The sequence below is a fragment of the Phacochoerus africanus genome, chromosome 4 (assembly GCF_016906955.1).
Source record: "Phacochoerus africanus isolate WHEZ1 chromosome 4, ROS_Pafr_v1, whole genome shotgun sequence".
Taxonomy (NCBI): Eukaryota; Metazoa; Chordata; class Mammalia; order Artiodactyla; family Suidae; genus Phacochoerus; species Phacochoerus africanus.
The window spans coordinates 80,529,560-80,546,889 of NC_062547.1; the positions used below are offsets into that span (position 1 = coordinate 80,529,560).

At 51.3% G+C, this 17,330-nt stretch overlaps 1 protein-coding gene across 9 annotated transcripts in view; it reads left to right on the forward strand.

Moving 5' to 3' along the window:
• The window catches only part of FAM193B (family with sequence similarity 193 member B), a 33,339-nt gene extending 18,067 nt beyond the window's left edge, over positions 1-15,272 (forward strand). For 6 of the 9 annotated variants that reach the window (XM_047777963.1, XM_047777968.1, XM_047777969.1 and 3 more), the window contains 6 exons: positions 2,821-3,022; positions 3,943-4,182; positions 10,677-11,700; positions 11,851-11,926; positions 13,019-13,116; positions 14,887-15,272. In XM_047777963.1, the coding sequence (XP_047633919.1) occupies positions 2,821-3,022; positions 3,943-4,182; positions 10,677-11,700; positions 11,851-11,926; positions 13,019-13,115 (1,639 nt within the window). In that variant the 3' untranslated portion in view covers position 13,116; positions 14,887-15,272. The remainder of the gene's footprint in view (positions 1-2,820; positions 3,023-3,942; positions 4,183-10,676; positions 11,701-11,850; positions 11,927-13,018; positions 13,117-14,886) is intronic. The other 3 variants (XM_047777964.1, XM_047777965.1, XM_047777966.1) reach the window with 3 other exon arrangements.
• The last annotated feature ends 2,058 nt before the right edge of the window (positions 15,273-17,330 follow it).

The window sequence follows — 17,330 nt, forward strand, 5'->3', positions numbered from 1 at the left end:
TACAACTATGGCACTGGTCCGACAGCTTCCTTGTGCCACTGGCACAGCCAAAAATATATATGTATAAAAGAAATATGTGTTTATTATTTTTTAAAAACTTGGAGGGAGTTCCCGTCATGGCTCAGTGGTTAACGAATCTGACGAATCTGACTATTATCCATGAGGATGCAGGTTCCATCCCTGGCCTTGCTTTGAGCTGTGAGCTGTGGTGTAGTTCAGAGACATGGCTGGGATCCTGGGTTCCTATGGCTGTGGCATAAGCCAGCGGCTACAGCTCCAATTTGACCCCTATCCTGGGAATCTCCATATGCTGTGGGTGCCGCCCTCAAAAAAAAAAAACCCCAAAAAACAAAAACTTGGAAAAATTTAGAAATTTATAAAAGAAGAAAAAATTCCTGGCAACCTAAAGATAAACTTTAATACTGCAGTATATTTTCTTCCTGATGTCTCTGTATATAAATAAAATGAGGTCCACATTCTATATATTTTTGTGTAGTTGTTTTCAACACTACACCATGATCATTTCCCCAGTTGAAATTCTTCAGAAAACTTTTCAGTAGCCATATAAGGTCTTACTGTATAACGCTAGCATAGTATATTTTACTATTCCTTTCTTCTTGGTATTTAGTCATTTCTAGTTTTTAGCTATTATAGACCAGGCTGTAATAAGAATCCTTGCACCCAAATCTGGTGCAAATCTGTGTTTGAGCCAGGAGTTCTGTCCTTAATAGATTCCTGGAAGTAACTCTAAGTACTGAGAAAGTTTATATTATCATATATATTTTTTATGTTATAAATTAGATCTGTGTTTATTGTGCATTTGTATTTTCCCCACTCTAAAAATCCCGCCACCCCAGTACAACCACTTCTAAGCAGTCTTCCCTCGAGTGTCTTTACCACATGGTGGTGGCGGCATCTGCACGATTTTTTTGTCTTTGGGCTTCACTTAGTACTGTTAGGTTCCTGTGTGGCTTCTGAACCTCAGCTTTAAAGGCTGGTGTATTCTCCATAGTGCACTTTGCTGTTCCCCAGTTACTGACCATTTAGGTCATTCTAACATCATAACGTGATAAATAATGTCCTAATGATATCTTTCCCCTTTATTTCTCTCCTCGGAATATATTTCTCAGAATGAAAAATATTCTCAGTTTAGAAGATTTTGGGGGGTTCCTGTCGTGGCTCAGTGGTTAACAAACCCGACTAGCATCCGTGAGGATGCGGGTTGGATCCCTGGCCCCACTCGGTGGGTTAAGGATCCGGTGTTGCCATGAGCTGTGGTGTAGGTCACAGACTCGGCTCGGATCTGGCGTTGCTGTGGCTGTGGTGTAGGCCGGCGGCTACAGCTCTGATTGGACCCCTAGCCTGGGAACCTCCATAATGCCATGGATGTGGCCCTAAAAAGACAAGAGACACAACACAGAAAAAGATTTCAGGGTTTTTTTGGTTTTGTTTTTTTGAGACAAGTTCTTAATAGACACTGCAAATTTGTTTTCCAAGGAGCTTTCCAAATTGATGTAACCACCAATTTTAGAGCACTAGGTCTGTTAATTTTGCTAGTAAAGTACATGAAGAGTGGTCTGTTGGTGTTAAGCTTCTCTAAGCACCATGATAATGGTTTCTGCCCTGGGGCACTCCCACTGCTGATGGCCAAACCAGGGCTCTGACTCTTCTGGCTCCCATTCTGGAACCTTGCAGGCCTGTCTTTTCCTTACCGTGGGAAAATAGTCTGTGTTACAAGATGCGCCCATGCTTCCTGAAGTCCAGAGGCAGAGCAGTTTAGTGGAAGAGGATGAGCACTCAGCCTTGTTTTCCTCCACTGCAAGATCTGCTTTGCGGACTTGGGGAATTGTTAGAAATAATACACTGAATATGGTACCTGGTGCAGATAATAGCTCTTAGAGTCTGTGGCCCCCAAAGCACATTTGCTTTTGTAACTTCAAGGCTTCACAGCTAAGACAGCTCTGTCCTGTGGTGCAGACTCATTTCTAAGGATTTTAGAGAATAAAAGGACTTTGACCTCCTTTGGATGTTCCAGGGAGCCATTAGCCCACTAATCTGTTCGGACACCCACTTTATTGAGCACCTTCTGTGTGCAAGGTTGTTATGCTACACACTGGGATCCAAAATTAGAAGTGGCAGAGTCCCTGTTTTTGGTTTTTTGGTTTTTTGGTTTTGTTTTGTTTGTTTGATTCCTGTCCTTTTTTTTCTCTTTTTGCCTTTTTAGGGCCACACCTGTGACATATGGAGGTTCCCAGGCTAGGTGTTGAATAGGAGCTGTGGCCACTGGCCTACACCATAGCCACGGTAACTTCAGATCTGAGCTGCGTCTGTGACCTACACCACAGCTCACAGCAATGCCGGATCCTTAAACCCACGGAGCGAGGCCAGGGATCAAACCTGCGTTCTCATTGATACTAGTTTCCACTGAGCCATGATGGGAACTCCTGGTTCCTATTCTTGAGGAATGCACACTGTGGTCTGAGAGACAGGTGGGCAAAAAGACCGAGTGTGAAGTGTGATGGACGGTAGAATAGAGATATACCTGGTGCCCTCAGAGTCCAGGAGGGTCACATGGTAGGTATGACCAAGGGAGGCTCAGGGAACCTTTCCAGAATGGTACCATAGATCTGGGCCCTGAGGGACATTGAGGGTGTTTGCCCTATTGTTGTGAGGTGCTGATGCAGTGTGACTGCTTTGGCCTTTGTGGGATGAGGCAGGTGAAGGGTAGTTGGGATGGTGATGGTCGGGATACTTCTTGGGCTCTTCTCCGCCTTCTCCTGCCCTGCCATTCCTCACCTTTGGGCCTTTCTCCCCCATCAGCAGGGACCCAGGGTGCAAGGGGCACAAGTTCCCCCATAGTGGCCTGGCCTGCCAGCTGCCCCAGCCCTGCGAGGCAGATGAGGGGCTGGGTGAGGAAGAGGACAGCAGCTCAGAGCGTAGCTCCTGCACCTCGTCCTCCACCCACCAGAGAGATGGGAAGTTCTGTGACTGCTGCTACTGTGAGTTCTTCGGCCACAATGCGGTGAGTGAGCCTGCCCAGGCCAGAGTGGGCTGGGGGCTGGCCAAGGGGAGCCAGAGGAGCACCTTGCTCTCCCTGAGGCCCCCTTGCTCATGGGGGCTGGTAATCACACCTGGACCCTGTGAGTCCTCGCACCTGCGCTCACTCGCTTGCTCGCTCGATCCTCACAGCACATTGGTGAGGTAGGGATTTCTCAACATTTTGCTACCTTTGCTCTTCTTGTGGTTTCTCTTAAGATTGACTTTCTTTCCTTAGGCAAAAAGAAAGCAAATGGCAGAGGAAGGCTATGATTCTGATGAGTATGTATACATGTATAATCACAGAGAAGTGAAGGCTTGTGCGTAAAGGCAGAGTGAAAGCAAAGGCTCTCAGTCCCCAGTGTGAAAGCCAACTGAGGGACAGGCCGTGAGCACAGATGGTGCCAGGAAGGAGGCTCAGAGCAGAGTATATGCTGTCTCTGGACAGAGGGAGAAAGCAGTTCAGAAATCTCATAAGGTGAAGAAGAAAGGGCTGCTGGCTAGGGGAAAGCAGTTGAGGACAGAAGAAATGGAAGTAGTTACCTTGCTGGTCACCTTTGAGCTAGGGGTTGTTATCCTCATTTTAGAGATGACAAAATTGAGGCTCACAAAAAGACTCAGTGAACCTGCCCAAGGTCATACAGCTTCCAAGTGACAAAGCCTGGGCTCAAACCTGCTTTCCTGGCTCCCAAGTCAGTATGCTCCCGACACTGCGGCGTGCCTCCCCCTCTCTCCGCCCACTGCTGCTTGGCTCCTGGCCTGGATGAGGGCAAAGCCATTTGGCCTTTGTGGCTGTGGTAGAAAGAACAGTTGTCTCGCTTCTCACCACATGTTTGGTGCCAGCGGGTGGGAGTGCTACGGGCTTCCAGGCCCAGGGTGTAACATCAGCACCTCCCCCTCCCCCAGCCACCCGCTGCCCCGACGAGTCGGAATTATACCGAGATCCGAGAGAAGCTCCGCTCGAGGCTGACCAGGCGGAAAGAGGAGCTGCCCATGAAGGGGGGCGCCCTGGGCGGGATCCCTGGGGAGCCCGCCGTGGACCACCGAGATGTGGATGAGCTGCTGGAATTCATCAACAGCACGGAGCCCAAAGTCCCCAACAGCGCCAGGGCCGCCAAGCGGGCCCGGCACAAGCTGAAAAAGAAGGTGGGTGTGGGGGGAGCCCAGCTCTACCACCTCTTCTCCCCGAGGAATCCCTTGTCCCAACCCCCAGGACTTCTGGGCCATGAATGGTGCTGGCTGCCAAAGGCCTTGGCATGGCTCACTGCTCTGGGAAAGTCTGAATGAGTTTGGGAGGCATCTGGGTAAGGGAGCCTGGGGACCAGTGATTGGAGGAAAAACAAGTCCTGGCGTCAGAAGCTGCTTGCTGGATTCCTCAAAGCCCAGGACTTGTTTCAGTCAGTCATTGATATATTCATTCAGCAGACACTTCTGCAAATACTGGGAGCCAAAACATGACGCAGTTAAGTTCTTATCCAGGAGAAGCTTAGTCCAGTGGAGAAACTGACACAGAACTGGGCAAGCACATTAGTATGTGACAAACATTGGGATGAGGGAAGCCTTCCATCCTACCTGGGCATGTGGGAAATGGCTATACTATGAGGCTGACTCAGGCATGAGCTAGGCATTAGGGAGTGGGTACAGATTCATTAGGAGGGCCCTCCTGGCAGCGGCCCTAACACATCCACAGCAGCTTTATGTAGCCAGAGCTCAAACCGAGGAGAGGCAGGGTAGAGAGTAGAGGTACGGGAAGGGCCTTCAGGCCCTGCTGAAGTGCTTTGATTAATTCCTACACCTGGAGCGGCCAGGGTTGGGAGATGGGGTTCACTGGAGGGGTTTAAAGAATGCACTTGGTCAGATCTGTATCCCAAGAGACCGTGTAGCAATATGGAAGGTAGCCTGAAGGAGTGATACTCCAGGCCAGAAAGCCAAGAGCTGGGACAGATGACTGATGGTGGGGCTGGAGCAGGAGGGATGGATTTTTCAGAAGACACAGGTGATCTGAATGCAGGACAAGGAGATGACAGAGTCAGGAGTCTCTCCCAGCTGTTTGCTAGGGTGACTGGCAGGGTGGCTTGCCTTTTACTGAGCAAGGAGGGGATTGGCAGAAGATAGGGAATTCACTTGGGGCACGTTGTCTTGGAGATTCTCATGAGACATCCAAGTGGAGGTAGAGATGTCGGGCTGCGATTTGCCAGCATGGAGACATAATTGAAGCCATGGGAATGACCCAGCCCGAGGGCAGTGTGAGTTCCTCTCAGGGGGCTGAGGGTAGAACCAGGTGAGCTATTCCCAGGGCAGCCCCAGGACTTCATGGCTCGTCCCCTGCTGCCTCATTACCTCTTGGCCTGCATGCCCCCAGCTGCGCCTGCACAGTGCCATACTCAGGAACTCAGCAGCCAGAGAGTGGCTTTGACAGCCAGCTAGCTCCAGGTCCTGGGTGGTCAACAGCCCTGGTGCTCTGGAAAGCAGCAGTGATTCTCCATCTTTTTCCAGCCCAAAGGACAAACCAGGCCCCCCTCCCTGCAGCCTGAAGTAGTAAACCAGAGGGAAACCACCACTGCCTTCAGAAAAGGGCCGTCACTTTCTGTCTTCCAGCCAGCATTGCATGGCCAGAAGTGTGCAGTGGGCAGCAGTGGTCTCTTTGGCCTCTCCAGGCCTCCTAAGGCAGTAGTTCCCAGTGAGGGCCCCCTGAGCACGCTGTGTAGCTCCCAAACCTGGTGTGCTTTTCATCAGTCTTTGTGCCTGGATAGCCTTTCTCCTTCACCTCTCCCCACTGCCCCTTTCCTCCTGACAACCTTCTTCCAAGCCCAGTTCAGGTGTTTCCTCCTTTGCGTTCTTCCTCAGGTAACATCTTCCACTGTGCTGTGGCTCTATCTCACACGTCTCTCTGGTCTGCCATTTATCATTCTCTACTTGTTGAAAAACTTCCTGCACAGCTGCTCTCTGCCTAGCCCAGTCTAGAGGCCAGGATCCAACATGAAAGTGGGCAGTTCCCATGTCCTATAACTAGTGATCGTGGTTGTTATCTGCTTATACATCAGCCTCCTCCCCAGTGCCCCTCCTCTACCTCCCAGACTTAACTGCAATCTGGCTGTCCACCAAAAACAGCTTCCACCAAGAACTGTCCATCCACTACCCACCTGAGGAGATGGATAAAGCTGGGTGTCTTTCTGCTCCTAATACCATTTCTAGACCATGACTCTCCTTGGTGAGAGAGTCCTTCTTCTTTGAAACTGACCCCTGGCTTTATCTACAACCTCCCACCACCACTCCTCTTCATCCACTGAAGACTATCACCTGTCCTTATTCCCTTCCAGGCCGGTCGAGAGTCCTGGGCCGCCATCTGCTCACTCTCCTACCAGTCCTCTCAGTTCCTTGCCCCATTTCCCTTCCCATAGGCCCACTCAGAGAAAACACAGTCCTGGGTTCAACCCCAACCTGCCTCTCCCCTTCTACACTGTGAGGAAGGCCCTGGATCAAATCCATCTGTGGCACCCAGGCTGAGAGGTCTCCCACATGCCAGAGCCTCCACTTTGCAGTGCTCCAGTCTTCTGATGCCTCATCACTTCCACTCACCACAGCGCCTTTGTCAGACCTCTGTTCTCTCCAACTGCCAGGCTCTTCCCACCCCCACCTGATTTTTTGGCAGATAACCTCAACTTCCTTTTCTAACGAGGATTAAAAGCTAAGTGGACAGGCACTCAGTGTCTTACTACCTCACCTGAGTCTTCCTTCTTGTCATGAGGGAAGAGCTGACTCTTTTCCTACCTAAGGCCTCTTCAGTCCTTCCTGCCTCCTTAGTCTAACACCAACTTCCTGCTGTGTGGCTCCAGTCTCTCTGGGCTGTTTCCCATCAGCAGTGCTCTCTTTTTTGAAAGCAGACAGTCCTTTGAGCTTATAACCTTTTTGATCACCCCAGTTACTTTCCTCTCATCACAGAAAAATGTCATCTGCATTTACTCCTATCAGCTCGGGGCAAATTGTCTTCCACTCACATCCCTCCACAGAACAGCCATCAATGACTTCTTTGTTGCCAAATCACTCTCTCCTGTTCCATCTTCTTTGCCATTTTGCAACATCTCACATTTAGTGTTTGTTCTCCTTTTCAAACATTGTTCTGGGAGTTATTGTGGCTCAGTGAGTTAAGAACTCTACTGGTATCCAGGAGGATGTGGGTTCCACTCCTGGCCTCGCTCAGTGAATTAAGGATCCATGGGCCGCTGCGTAGGTTGCAGACACAGCTTGGATCCCGAGTTGCTGTGACTGTGATGTAGCCCGGTAGCCACAGCTCTGATTCATCCCCTAGTCTGGGAGCTTTCATGTGCTGCATGTGCAGCCCAAAAAAGTTTAAACAAACAAACAAACCCAAAAACCTTGTTCTCATTGGCTCTTCCAACCTTGGCCAGGTGGGGGTATGGAAAGGGCAGTGAAGAGGTCATATTCTTCACATTTCTCACTTCCTCTCTGCGCTCTGTCCTGTCTCCTGTGCAAGCTCCTCTTCCTTTGCCTGGCCCTCCCCTTGAGGACAGCTCCTCAGGAAAGAGCCATCTAGATAGTATTGCCTCCCAGGTTGTTATGTCCATCTGTCTTCTCCCTGTGCTCCACAGCAACGTGTCCGGCTGCTGCTGGGCACTCCTAACAGACTCAGCATATCCCAGACCGAGCTTGTTATCTTTCTCCAAAGAGCCTGCTCTTCCTTCTCCATTGTCTATCTAGTTAATGGCACCGCCATCAACCCAATTGCTGAACCAGGACCCTGGGTGCCATCCTCCGGGGAGTGCATCATGGTAATTGAGAGCAGCGGGCCTTGGAATTGGACCCCAGTTTGAAACCTGGCTCTCCCACACTTGCTGTATGACCTTGGGCAAATCACTTAACCTCCAAGCTTCAGTTTCTTCCTCCATAAAATGAGAATAACAGTAGAACCTGACTCAAGGCTGTTGGGAGAATGAAAAGGAGTGATGCACAGAAAGGTTGGGCAGAGTGAACACTTGGTCGGTGTAGCTGCTGCAGCAGCAGCAGTGGTTGTCGATGTTGTTTTCATGACTCATCTCATTCTCTCCCCACCCATCACCAAAACTCCTGGCCATGCTATGCCCCAAGTAGCTCACACCATCCATTTCTCTCCACCCTCCCATCACTGCTTTAAAAAGCCTTCAGTGGCTGAACATTACCGTTAGGATCAAATCCAGGCTCAAGCATGGCCTGTGGGGCTCTTCAAGACTGCTTAGCTTGCCAGCTTCATCTCTCAGCCTGTCGCCATGGGCTTCCTGCCCACCCACCAACCCCCTCAAAAGAAATCAGTGCTCTAGCTGTCCCTCTGAATGTTTACATTCCCTAAAGAGTTTGCATATTCCCATTTACCAGCCTTTCTACTTGCACTTCCTTTTATCTAGAGTGTGTTCGTCTCACCCTTTCCAGGAAAATCCTGCTCGCCCATCAGTGCTCAGTGAAATATTACCCTCTCTGGGAGGCACCCCCTCATGGCCCAGTCTGGGTTCCCAGAACACTCTCTGCTTTTTTCCCCGTAGCTCTTGTCACTGTCACTCAGAATTAAACAGCCTGATTGCATATCTCTTTCCCCCCAGCAGACTCAATTCGGCAAGCAGAGACTGTCTCATGCGTGGCTGGATTCCCAGAGCCCAGCCCAGTGCCTCACAGAGTTGCAGGTCAAGAAATGATTGTCAGATGATATTGAGAGGAGTTCTCCTGTGGTTCAACGGGTTAAGGATATAGTGTTTACACGGCAGCAGCTCGGGTCCCTGCTGTGGCACAAGGTCTGTCCCTGACCCAGGAAATTCCACATGCCACAGGCACGGCCAAAAAAAAAAAAAGAAAAGAAAAACACAGGAACTTCTGGAGATCACTTCTGGGTGTGCTGTCCTGACTGCCACTTACTAGCATGTAATTGTGGGCCAGTTCCTTATTCTTTCCAAAGTCAAGTTTTCTCATCTGTAAATTGAGGATAATGACATAGCAAGGGCAGTTGTGAGAATTAAGTGAGACAACATGTGGGAAGTACCAGGCTCATGGTATGTAGCAGAAAATGTGTGTTTCTGTGCTTTCTCCTCCTCTCGCTACCAAATTATACGTGATTCCATCTGCACCAGTAGTTTTCAGACTTCTGCTTGGTAGCAAAACTCTTTTCTGCAATTGAAATCTTCCTTGGAACCTAAATTCCCAACAAGTAAAAGCAAAGCTGTTCTAGTGCAGAGGAGGGTCGACGTGAAGAGCCTTCCAGTTCTTTGTCCATCCCCATGGCCTCAGAGTTCCCAGCACAGAGCTGCTCCAGACTGAGTTTCTTCCTCACCTCAGCACCACAGTGTGAGGCACAGCCTTATTAGTGCCCAGGGAAAGGGACACACACCACTCAGGTGTCCTCATAGTGACCCCACGATCTATCTATATAGGTTGGTAGTTTTTCTCCCAAATTTACAAATGGAGATAGTAAAGGTTCAGAGAGAATAAGTGATTTGTCCAAGGTCCCACAGTTGTGGTCCTAGTCAGCTGCAAAGCCAGTATTCAAAGAAGATGAGAGAATAAGTAAGTGCACACCCACTGGGACATGGGGTCAGCCTCTTTAAGTTGACCTTGAGATGGTGGCAAGCCCTCTTTTCTCATTTTCTCCCACTCCATTCCCAGATCAGCTGGAATTAAGTAAAATGGTGAAGTCATCCAGCCCTTGGCCTACTTCTCACTGACTTTTGACATCTATCTCCTGTTTCCCTCTAAAGGCCTCCTGGGCCTGCTGGTGCCTTGAGGTTAGGCAGAGGGCTGGGCTGACTCAGAGCCCACAGACGTGTTTTCATTCTCCACATCTGACTCTCTCAGTGCTGAGTGGCAGGGTCCAGCCTCCCTCGCCCTCCTGGTTCTCACCTGGGCAAAGGAGCTACTTTTATGTCTTGCTGTTGGGGTGGGGCATATCGCTGTCCTTTGTATACCATTAGGCACACTTTAGGCATGTCCTTGACTACTTGAGGCCACCTCGGCAGCCAGTGGTCTTCCTGTGGGAACTTGGACCTCTCCACCAGCACCCACAGGCAGCATCAGGAGGGCACATACATTCCCAGCCACCCAGAGCAGTCTCATCTATCATGGCAGTCTCACAGCCTCATATCTTCCTTCTTGAAAGACCTCCATGTTGTCATGGCATTTTTCCCCTACTAGCTGCAGAATTGGAGAGAATGCCTCCATAGCAGCCGTCTTCCTTACATGCATCTCCACTTTTGTTTTCACTCCAGAATTACTGTTCCCATTTTGCAGATGAGTCCACTGAGACTCAGCAAGTGAGTGAATTGCTTAAGCTTATGCCTGGAAGGAAAGGTCCAATTAGGTGCATCCCTATCACTTTGAGTCCTAGCCTCTTAGGCCCTAGGACTGATACTGGGGCCCTGGATGAACAAAATGTAAAAAGCTTATCCTCTGTGGGTTGTGGGTGTAACTGCCTCCATCCTTGGGACAGGTACCTATCTAGTTATATTTGATTCTCACTACTGCAGGGTGGGTGAGTAGGCCCAGATTGCCAGGCCCTGCCTTTAGCCAGTTAGTGGCAAAACTGGGCCTGAGATAGATGTCAGGTGTCACATTGTGCCCGGCAGCTGCCAGGCCCATGCTGAAACTGCCTCTTGTATTGGCAGGAAAAGGAGAAGGCCCAGTTGGCAGCAGAAGCTCTAAAGCAGGCAAATCGTGGTATTTCTGGAAGCCGGGAGCTGAGGCCTGCCAGGGAGAGGCTGTTGGAGTGGCCTGACCGGGAGCTGGATCGGGTCAACAGCTTTCTGAGCAGCCGTCTACAGGAGATTAAGAACACTGTCAAGGACTCCATTCGTGCCAGCTTCAGTGTGTGTGAGCTCAGCATGGACAGCAATGGCTTCTCTAAGGAGGGGGCTGCTGAGCCAGAGCCCCAGAGTCTAATCCCCTCAAACCTCAATGGCTCCTCAGAGCAACGGCCTGACATCAACCTTGATCTGTCCCCTTTGACTTTGGGCTCCCCTCAGAACCATATATTACAAGCTCCAGGCGAGCCAGCCCTACCATGGGCAGAAATGAGAAGTCCCCACCCACCATGGACAGAGGTGAGGGGCCCCCCTCCCGGTATCATCCCCGAGAATGGGCTAGTAAGGAGACTCAACACCGTGCCCAACCTGTCCCGGGTGATCTGGGTCAAGACACCCAAGCCAGGCAACCCTAGCTCTGAGGAGCCAAGCCCACAGGAGGTCCCCGGCTGCAAGCAGGAGTTGCCTGAGCCTGTGGCCTCAGGTGGGAAGCCGCGGAAGGGCAAGAGACAGGGCAGTCAGGCCAAGAAGAGCGAGGTGAGCCCACCCCCCCAGTCCCTAGCCTGCCTTGAGGCTCCCAGTGCCAAGGGCCAGACCCCCAGCCCCAAGCAGCCAGGCAAGGCCCTGGAGCCTCCCAGAGTGGACAGCTGTGCCGAGGCTGGAGAGGGGAGCCGGGGGGCCCAACCAGGATCAGGCTGGGCTGGCAGCCCCAAAGCTGAAAAGGAGAAGGGCAGCTCCTGGCGAAACTGGCCAGGTGAGACAAAGGCACGGCCTCTGGAGCAGGAGTCTGTGCAGCCCCCAGGCCCAGCAAGGCCACAGAGCTTGCCACAGGGCAAGGGCCGCAGCCGCCGGAGCCGCAACAAGCAGGAGAAGTCAGCCTCCTCCTTGGGTGAGTGCACCAGCAACTGAGTGGCTGACCCCCCCACCCAGCCAGGCCACGGGGTGGAGGGCAGTCCTCACGTATGAGCAGCGTTGCCCTAAGAACATGACCCAGAGGCCTGGCCATGAGCGCTGAGCCCCCCTGGCTATGTCTCCCTAGACGATGTGTTCCTGCCTAAGGACATGGACGGGGCGGAGATGGATGAGACTGACCGGGAGGTGGAGTACTTCAAGAGGTGGGTGTGAGGCCGCCTGCTGTCCTGCTCGCAGTGGACTCCAGGGCCTCCCATGTGCAGGACTCTCAAAAAGGCCTCACCTCAGCCCTGAGCCCTTGGAGGGAGGCTTTCTCCAGCCCTCAGGCTCTCTCCCACCAGCCTATCTGTTAGAACGCTAGTGGCCAGGATGATTTTGCAGAATGGGTCACCTGGGACGGTGCAAGGGACAGGGAGCAGGAAGCATGTCAGGCCCTGTGAACAAGGGCTTGCTCCAGTTTTATTCACCTGCGCTTCCTCTGCTCTGCCTGGGCTAATTTCTGGGGGCAGAGGCAAATCAAACATAGTCTGTCTAGATGTGGGGAGAGAGCCATAAATATGCAATACAGTGATATGTGCTGTTAGAGAACTAAGAGCTTGGGGCTGGGGCTGGGGAATGGCCAAGCTGGGGTGAGGGCTGTTCTGGGAGAGGTGGTAACCAGGCTGAAACCTGAAGAGTAGGAATGAGTGGGCTAGGTAAAAGGGAAAGCGTTTGGGGGCAAAAGAAACATCATCCTCGGAGAAGCAGAAGGCATCCATCCCAGTGCAGCTAGAGTAAAGGACAGGGGGAGCGAGGAGGTTGCATCCCAAGGTAGTGTCACTCTCTTTGCACATCGTCCCCTGGGCTTGTGGGTGCCTCATCCAAGGAGCCCCATTCTGCTGGACCCCAACATCTGGGAGCCAGAGGCCTTGTACAGGACTGGCCTGGTTTTTTCAGGGGCCAGGACACAGGTCTAGAAGAGCGTCCAGGAGTTCCCATCATGGCGCAGTGGTTAATAAATCTGACTAGGAACCATAAGGTTGCGGGTTCGATCCCTGGCCTTGCTCAATGGGTTTAAGGATCCGGTGTTGCTGTGAGCTGTGGTGTAGGTTGCAGACGCGGCTTGGATCCCACTTTGCTGTGGCTCTGGCTTAGGCCGGCAGCTACAGCTCCAATTCGACCCCTAGTCTGAGAACCTCCATATGCTGTGGGAGCAGCCCTAGAAAAGGCAAAAAGACAAAAAAAAAAAAGTGGTCCAATGGGGGAGAGGAGGAAACTTCTGACTATGCTTCTCTGGCATCTTGAAAACCCAATAGGTTCTGTTTGGATTCTGCAAAGCAAACACGTCAGAAAGTTGCCGTGAACTGGACCAACTTCAGCCTCAAGAAAACCACTCCCAGCACAGCTCAGTGAGGTATATAGACCTCCCCTTTGAGTGTTGCATGCACCCCATCTTCCCATGCTCTGCCACCTTCCGTGCCCCAGCCAGGCCATTTCATGCTCTGGGGCACAGGGAGTTGGTCTAGGTGCTTGGCAGGCCTTGTCTCTTCTCCTGAGAGCCCTCCTGCCCATGTTCCTGAAGGGCTCTCCAGCACTGCCATCCCCTGGGGATCACTTCCCTTACTAGATGCCTCCCAAAGTGCCCAGGAAGCCATGGGCCTCAGAGGGCTGCCCCCACCCCTGATATTTTCCATCTCAGGGTTAAATCTCACTTGCCTGGCCTGGCTTCTCCATGCAGGCTACCAGAGGGCTTCCTAGCTGAAGCCATTTGGAAAGGGGCCAGCCCCAAGGGAGCAGTGAGAGGACAGCCAAGCTGGAACAAGGCCTTGGAGGTTATTTAAGCACAGGGGAATTGATGGGTCCTCTTCTCCAAGCACCACAGTTTCCATGAGGAAATTGGTAGCAGAGCTGCCTCCTAGAAGAAGAGCCTGGCCCCAGTGGGCTGTGGACTTCCCTCCCAGCCACCTGCACAGGTCCTTTTGTCTGAAATACTGACATAAAGGATGATGTTCCAAGCTGAAAACAGAAGACGGGGATGGCAGTGGGCTGAGAACCCTGGGCAGAAGAGAAGGCTGGCTGGCGGGCCTTAAGTGCTGGGCTTGGGGCTTAATAATAGCTGTGCAGTGCCACAGCTCACCCTAAGCTGCTTCCCTGGGATCAGGCCTTTTCTGGCTGGCAGCCACACAGTGGCCCTTAAGCAATAGGAAGCTGGGCGAGGTGGGCCGAACTTGGGTACCCCCTCTCAATAGGATGTTCTCACCTGTCCTCCTCTTCTTTCCAGTACCAGGGCAGCAGACTTCCTGGACCCTTGGCTGAGTACCCTAGTCCCTTTTTGGGTCAGGATCCTGCCACCCTTGACGCTAGCCCCAGCTTCCCAGGGGCAGCCTTCAGGGCTGGGCTCCCTCTGGCACCTTTGTAATACCCTAGAGTCAGGGCTGTCCTCAGACTCACCTCAGCCCCTCTGCTCTGTGGGCCTGGGCATCCCCATCCTTTGCCAGACTGAGTTGTCCATGCCCCCAGGAGCTCCTGCCAGGGACAGGGTACCCTGTTGCCTTTCTTCTCCACCTCCACAGGAACCAGGAGCTACACCTGGAGTTATACCCTCATCTGTTGCCCCTTCTGAGAGAAAAAGGGTCACACCTCCTCCCACAGCCCAATGCGCCAGTCACCTAGGAAACCTTCTTCAGCCTCCTTCATCCACTCTCTCTTGACTGATCTCTTTGTCAAGACAGGGCATGCTCCCCACCAGTAAATTTTCTCCTTTGACCTTCCCCACCCTCCTCAGAGTATGATTGGGAGCCCTGAGCGTGTGAGAAAGCAGCGCTGGCACTGACTCGGGACCTAGCCCAGGCTGTACCTGGAGCCCGAGGCAGGAGTCTGAGTGCTTAGGTGTCCTCTCATTCCACCCTGGCCTGCAGGAGAGGGCTGTGGCTCCTCAATGATTGTCCACCTTCCTTGAGATTTAGGATGAGGTTGAGGTTCAATGGGGCTGTCTTAACCTTTACCCTCTGTTGGAGGTGATCAAGAAAGTCTGTGTGGTGTTTTCAGCTCAGGGGATAATAATAGCAGGCAGCTGTTCTTGCCTCCATCTTATAAATTGGATCTGTGGAAACCCAGAGTCAGTGTGGGGGTGCTGTAGTGGGGGCTACTGCTCACCATATGGACCATGCTCTTGTTTTTTCAGCCCCTTCCAGATTGAGCTTCTTCAGGGTGTCCTGAGACCCCAGTTGCCGGCTGAAGGTCTACAGTTTTTTCCTCAACATCCCCATCCACCTGCCCAAGACCCTCCCCACCATCCCGGACCAACCAAAAGCTGAATAGATGCCGTGCATGCTGGGGCCCCTCGGGACCTCTGCAGAGCCGCTTCCTGGTGCTACGCAGCCTCCACTCAGAGCCCGGGGACTGGGCTGGCCTGTGGGCTTGGGGGCTGATGGTACTGTTGGCCCAACACTGCTCTCTTTGTGTTTAGTTTTTTGGGGGTTTTTTTGTTTGTTTGTTTTTTCCAATTCTTTACTTTTGATACTGTGAAGATCTTTCCTGCCGAAAGATAAAGCAACATTTGGACACAGAGTCAGTGTGTTGGTTTGCTTGTCTGGGTGGAGGATGAGGGTGAGGGATGGATTCAGAAGCATTGGAATCTGTCTTAGTCATTTACCTTCAAGAGCATGTGTCAACAGGTTGGCATTGTTTTGGCTTAATTCTTGCACCAGTGTTAAATAGGACTGCTTATCACGTTTTACAGTTAAGGAAACTAAAACTAAAACAGGAAAGTGACTCTACAGAGCTCGTCTGGCCAACTAGAACTAGAGTATAGGCCTGTATGACAGCAGCATCCGTGCCCTTTTCTTCTATTGGGAGGACTCAGGTATGGAAACCCTGAGCATCCCCTCCCCCACTGTCTCAGTTTCCCTCCCTACAAGATGGGACTTGGTCTCTAAGCAGCTGATGTGAGGAGTCATCAGGAGAAGGCTTGAGGCCTTTGTGGGCTCCACATGCACCTATAGCCTGGACAGTTGGTGTCTTCAGGGGAAGTTGGTGGTAAATGGATTTTCTTATAAATTGGATCTGACTTTCCAATGGGAATGGACCATGTAGCCTAAGTACTTGGTACTTGAGGGTTAGGAGAATAATTATGTCTTCTGTAGTGCAAACTACCTCATCTCTCCCTCCCCACCATGGATCTGCTTTGTGAATTCAGGTTTTAATATGACAGGCTTGCTAGAAATGCCTCACACACATTCAAATGCCTTTGGATCCCAAATCCTTGCCTCCAGTGTCATTTTTATCTACTAAAACCAACTCATAATTTGAGCTTATGTGGGGAGCAACAGTGGCAGTGGCCACAGAGTCACTAAGAGCCCTTTGTGAAGTGTTGGGACCAGATCAGAAACCACTCCCTCCTACCCCCTAGGTTGAGCCCCCCCCTCCCCCCTGCCAACTGCCCCCACCCAAGACTGGCAGTACCAGCTTCCTCTTCTAAAGAGGTGAAACAGCATTGACCAGAGGCTCACAATTCCTGGTTCCCTGGCCTTTCCTAATCCCCAAGGAAGTGTGGACACTTCCCTCTGAAACCTTTCTCTGTATACTTACTACCTGTGTTCCTCTCTCCCTTCAACTCTTGCACCAGGCTCTTGTCCTGCAGTTGAATTGTCACAGCTGTCTAAAATTCTGCTTCATCAGAGTTCCCATTGTGGCTCAGAGGTAACAAACCCAGTTAGCATCTATGAGGACTTGGGTTCAATCCCTGGCCCTGCTCAGTGGGTTAAGGATCTGGCATTGCCCTGAGCTGCAGTGCAGGTTTCAGAAGTGGGCTAGATCCCATGTGGCTGTGGCTGTGGTGTAGGCTGGCAGCTACAGCTCTAATTTGACCCCTAGCCTGGGAACTTACATATGCTGCAGGTGCAGCCCTAAATAAATAAAATTCTGCTTCATAATTACAAGTGCAGGTCTACTCAAGCAGCCAGCCACTTTACCTACAGAGAAAGACTTCCATCAGTGTCATTCATGGCCCTCTAACCCTGGCCTCTGCCTCTGGCACACTCCAGCCACACCTAATGACCTCTGTCCCCAGCTATGCCTAGCACCTTCAGACCTCCTGGTTTTAGCTCACTTATTTCCCCCCTTCTCAGATAATTCAGAATTCTTCATGAATCCTACCGTATCCTTCACATCACAACTAAAAAGCCACTTTGACTATGAAAATCAGTTTGCACTGCCTTTGTGCTAATTCCAAAAGTAGTAACTTTTGTGTCTTATGAGATTTCCTAACCTCAAGACCAGTTTTCTATCTCCCCTAATCAGTAAACTCACAAGCCATGTTTGTGTCTTGGTCATCTTTTATCTCCTTCGACACTGGGCACAATGCCCAGCACATACTCATATTTAGTATATGAAGGGGGAGTTCCTATTGTGGCTCAACAGGTTAAGAACCCAACATAAGGTCCATCAGGATACTGGGTTGATCCCTGGCCTTACTCACTGGGTTAAGGATCACTCATTGTTGCAAGCTGTGGCATAGGCTGGCAGCTGCTCCGATTTAACACCTAGCCTGGGAACTTCCATATGCCACAGGAGTGGCCTTAAAAGGAAAAAAATCATATATATGAAAAATCATATATGAAAATCATG